Source organism: Ambystoma mexicanum, chromosome 9 (assembly GCF_040938575.1).
Source record: "Ambystoma mexicanum isolate Mex_15411 chromosome 9, UKY_AmexF1_1, whole genome shotgun sequence".
Lineage (NCBI taxonomy): Eukaryota > Metazoa > Chordata > Amphibia > Caudata > Ambystomatidae > Ambystoma > Ambystoma mexicanum.
In genome coordinates this window covers 1,428,258,049-1,428,263,154 of record NC_090931.1, presented here as the reverse complement: position 1 = coordinate 1,428,263,154, position 5,106 = coordinate 1,428,258,049, and the positions used below count along the sequence as shown (strand labels likewise).

The 5,106-nt window shown below is 47.8% G+C and overlaps 1 protein-coding gene across 1 annotated transcript; it reads right to left on the bottom strand.

The window, feature by feature from the left end:
• Positions 1-1,832: 1,832 nt before the first annotated feature.
• On the bottom strand, positions 1,833-4,595 carry LOC138489810 (histone H2B type 1-L-like). The gene is made up of 3 exons (XM_069617394.1): positions 4,534-4,595; positions 3,520-3,649; positions 1,833-2,146 (listed from the first exon to the last, which is right to left on the bottom strand). Exons 2-3 carry the CDS (start codon positions 3,643-3,645, stop codon positions 1,910-1,912), a joined length of 363 nt encoding a protein of 120 aa, XP_069473495.1. The 5' UTR covers positions 3,646-3,649; positions 4,534-4,595; the 3' UTR covers positions 1,833-1,909.
• Positions 4,596-5,106: the final 511 nt, after the last annotated feature.

The following is a 5,106-nucleotide window of genomic DNA, read 5'->3' as shown; positions in this document are numbered from 1 at the left end:
TGGGTTTTAAAGAAACCGCTCTGCACTGGATCAGCTCCTTCCTCAAAGGTAGAACAGAAACCACTGTCTTGGGCCTCTACAATTCCTGGCCTCACTCACTTAGTACCCTAAGTATCCATACTATCCTCCATTTTCAACATCTACATGACACCCCTAGTAGACATCAAATTTCTCTCCTGCTGCAAGTATGTGGCTGACTCAAAATAATCTACAAATTTGGGAACCAACCATCATAACCAAACACCATACATTAAAAACTGCCTCTCAATGGGTGGAAACGTGGATGACAGCAAACAGACTAAAAATCAACCATAGCAAAATAAGGCTGATATCTAGAATCCTACATGCTCCAGCACCACCACAATCCCTTGTCCTAACCAACCATAGTGAGGCATCTTGAGATGCCAACCGACATCCTCACTCTGGAGTCACAGGTTAAAGCCATTATCAGAAGCAGTTTCTCCCAGCTATGCATACTAGGCTGCATCTTTTACATTCACCGCAGTACCCAGGCCATCATTTTTCTGATCATATCCAAACAGCCTCTCCGACTCCCAGATTATCCAATGAGAAGAGTTCAAAATGCAGCTCAGAATTAACATAGGTTTAATTTCAAAACCTTATTCATCACCCATACCATGAGGGGGCCCTTCCTCCAAGTTTCATCACTACACTCCTTCCAGAACTGGTCCAGCAATGCTGCCCCATTCCTAGTCCCCAACAAGATAAGAGGATCCTCTTGGAGGATCCTCCTTCAGTCCTGATTGTGAAACGGGAACAGCGAAATCCACCCGGACGTGAACCACCTGAATTTCAAGAAACAGCTCAAGACTTAGCTTTTCAACCAATCATTTGAAAGAAAAATAGCAAGCAACTAAAACTGCACCAGAAACATGGCTTAATTCACGACAAGCATTTTTGAACCTCGACACTACCATCTGTGGGAAACCAGTTTGACGCATGGAACTTCTGCTGCATCTTCACCTCAGTGAAATCTACCACAAGAACCAGGATGTGATCACACCCTCACCACCATCCTCCTTTCTCAACTAACAATACAAAAATTGCATCCTTCCACACTACTTCAGATATCAGGCCTACTGAGATTCAGACCTCATGCATCACCTATCAACAACCACACAGATAATTTTTTATTTAATAATCCGCGGGCTGCCCCTCTGCCAGCCTGCCTAGTCGGTACCAGGCACAAACAACCTAGAGATTTTCTAACAGGAACTCCGACCTGCCTCCATCAATGGTTTCTGCCATTTGCCTTACTGCAATTAAACATCTTCCCGCCTTTCGAAGAGATATGCGCAGCAAGGCCAACATTGGCAGAATTACACTATACATGGTGTGGCGAGCTGCACACTGCACTGCTTCGATTGGCAGGGGGCGAGAACTGCCAGTCAGTGTGCATATACTGAAAGGCAAAAGGATTGCTGGGGAGCACTGGACTATAAATGTAGAAGAGAATACGTAACAAAGTAGGTTGGGAGGAGGTACCCATGAAAGTTAGTCTACAAATATTCTTAAAGGACTGTCTTGTGTGGAGCTTGAGGCTCTTGAAGTAGGCTACTGGCATTAATGACTAGGCATACCCTCATCCTCTGCAGGCCTCTTGCGCAGTGCACGTGAGGACATCAGACAAAAAAAAGGCTCCCTTAAATAAAGCACTCAATCCAAGCAACGCAATCATGACCTCCGGCAGCTCACCAAAGGTCCTTTGTCCACCCCAATGTATTTGGCCCCTTCATCTTAAAGCTGCCACATGCCAAGTCTCCACACAATAGAAATGCATCCGTTGTGAAAATAACCTGCACTCACAAAACACGAATGTTAAAACACCTTTATTTAACAAAAATAAAAACATGCTATAATTTAATCAATTTCAGCAGCAACGGATAATTCATTGAGAAGATGTGTACTTTGCCACTGCTTTGGTACCCTCTGATAAGGCGTGCTTTGAGAATTCCCCTGGTAGCACCAGCTTCACTGCGGTCTGGACCTCCCGGCTGGTGATGGTGCTCCTCTTGTTGGACAGGGCCAGTCTGGCCGCCTCTGAGGCTATCCTCTCAAAGAGGTCCCCATTGATGGAGTCCACGGTTCTCATAGCGCCGAGAGACAGGCAGAGATCAGGATGGACCTGTATGGGGAGAGGATCTAGGGTTAGGCACAAGAAATCAAACCAAAAAGGAAGCCCACAGGAACTACAAGCCCCATGAGAAGCACTAGTGCTTGACATGGACCAGGGAGAGATCATTGAAGGCTCCCAGAACATCCTCCAGAGATACATGGCTTTAAAAAGGCACAGTTAGTCCACTTAGAAGGCCAGTGGTTTCAGACTCTGAAGTGAAGGGTAATAGCTCAAGGCTGGGGACTCACTAAAGGCGGGTGTATGCATCCACCAGTTGCTTCTCCAGACGCCGCAGCCCTACTCCCCATCAGCCCTAGCCAGCAGAGTTAAGGAGAGTGATGGGCGTGTTATTACAATATTCGACGCGCCACAGGCTGCAGACCGCCACCCAAAACATTGAATACAAACGGAAAAAACAAATCCTACTCCATGCAATACCATCTCCCAGCCCCCCAGAAACACCTGGCTTTGTACTGAAGAGATACTGAAAAGGTGAATATATGAGCTTTAAATAAAAAAAAAAAAAAAACATAGCCTCTATTGAGGAACTAGACCATCCCTGCAACCCACTCGGTCATTTCACTGCTGTTAGGCATTGGTCACAAGTCCTACTATATTACAGAAACTTCCCATTGGGGTTTCCACCCATCCAGTCTGCCCAGCTACACATTTATGGAAAGCTGGTCTCCTGCTTTAAGCGCCAACTCCAGGCAAGTGCTCTTGTCAAGCAACGCTCTACAGGTCTAGTTATTGCCCAAATAGTGCATTTTCTACCGCTTCCCTCTCCTCCCCTGGGCAGTGCCTCCCACAAAGAACATCCACCAATCAGCCTTCTTTGGACTCCAATCTTCTGGATCAACACTGCTCCAGAAACCCCTATCCAAATTACTCACATCACAGGTTGCATAGCAGCAAGCCACCTCCCCAACCAAAACCACCACAAGACCATCCTGGTCTGAAAAACGCCCCGTTACAGGTGCCCATGCCCTCAAACGCCAATCAGCAGATTCAGAAGGGATTATAGACCAAAGGCCAAGCATGCCAGGGTGGGTCAAAGTAAACCAGCTGTAGGAGGCACCACACTGCAGCTAGTCGTTTGACCAGTGTTATAGTCTTAATGCATAGTTCACATGTGATCCAAAACACTCCCCCGTAAGTACTAATAGAACAGTATTAAAAAAATTTTTTTTACCATTTACCACCTGGGACTGTGGACCACTTTTCCATTGTGCCCGAGTCCAACCCTGCGGACCAGTAACCTTGTATTTGCTCTGCTAAGGAAGGTCGGAGTAACAATGGTTGCAGTGGGCTTTTCAGATCATGCTTGGAGCAGCCTCCACCCCCCCACCCCCCCTTCCGCCCCCCATTACCCAGGGGCTCACCTGCTTGAGGACCTTGTAGATGAACCTGGAGTAACTCTCCTTGCTCTTCCCTTGGGTCTTCAGTCGGAACACAGGCTTGGAGCCTTTTCTGGGGGTCTCTTTGCTCGTGGCCATGGTGGGCTTCATGACACTGCATAACAAGATGGATAGACAGGGTCAAGAAAGTAGACTTTACATTTAGTTCAAAGCTAAAACTTGCAAAAAGGTTTGGGAGGGTAGATACCAGAGTGCCAAGGTATAATTTGAGAAACACCCAAACACGGAAGCATCAACATCCAGAAACTCCAAGCCAGAAGAGCCTGGATAGGTTTCCAACTCTAGTCTGCGTTTTCCCCCCCTCCATAATGTGGGGGGTTGGGGGGGGGGCGCTGAATTGAGGCACAAACACTGCAAAGAAAGCCTCAGGAACAGCATTCGGCTGCATGTGGATTTCACCCACACAATTGAGCCATACAAATATAGGCTCTGCTTATTTTGCAGTACAAGTACCAGTGTGTACGCAGTTTGACCATGTGGGCACTCTAAATATTAAACACGGCCCCTGATCAGGGAGAGCCACAAATGACTGCGTGTCCATATGCAGGTGCCTGTAGCCTAAGAAAGACTGGGATGTGTTCGGTTAACAGCAACACCCCCCACCCCACCCAGCGCCCCCCTTTTAAATGGCACAAATGTGCTCCGACCGGAACCAAGGCACTGTATGCCCGACTAATGGGATACTACTTTAAATGTCTGTGGATAAATGGGTAGAACTTCAAGGAAAGTAGCGGGGCTTTAAGTGGGCCCAGACAAACGTAGACGGTATTTTAATGTTCCTAAACTGCGTACAGATTACGGTCTATACTCTACTACAAACGTTTAGGGGCTCGTTAGTTCGCATTGATTTTTTTGTTCTTGGCTATAACAGTGTATGGGCACTTCAAGTATTTTTCTGGCTGGAAAGGATCCCTAGCCCTGGCTCCCGCCAATCCTCCGCAACGTGAGAAAGAACGCCAAGCCAATGGCGTGCATTACCCTCCAACGCGACGCAAGACGGTTGAGTACCTCTTGGCTGATAGATTCCAGTCACGGGCAGCCAGTCACCAGTGTTTGCTGTTGAACAGAACAAAAACACGCTCCTCAGACACTTGCGCCAAACTGCACTTTGAAAGTGACTAAACCGTTCAAACAACAATCGAAAAGCGCTTCAGCAGGTGATATATATAGCGCCCCAGATCGACTGCAGATGAGGCCCGCCTGCCTCAACACCTGTCTCCCCCCAAGTGAATCAAGGCTATCAGCTGTGCCTCTGCCGCCACTCCCACCACCATGATCTCCGCCCCACCCCCACTCCGTCATAGTTCGAGGGCCTCACCCTCACTTGCCTCAGTCTCCCCTCATGAAACGGGGGTTTCATCTGCTAACCGCAGCTCCAGGTCCCGTCATGCTCTCCGCGGAGTCATAAAGTGCGCACATTGACAGCGAGAGGAGATATAAAACACTGCCGATGTTTCTCAGAAGCAGTGTAACATAACGTCCAACTTTACCTACTGTATTTTGAAAGGACTCCCGAGGCTGGTGCATCAAATCTCACGTGATGCATTGTGG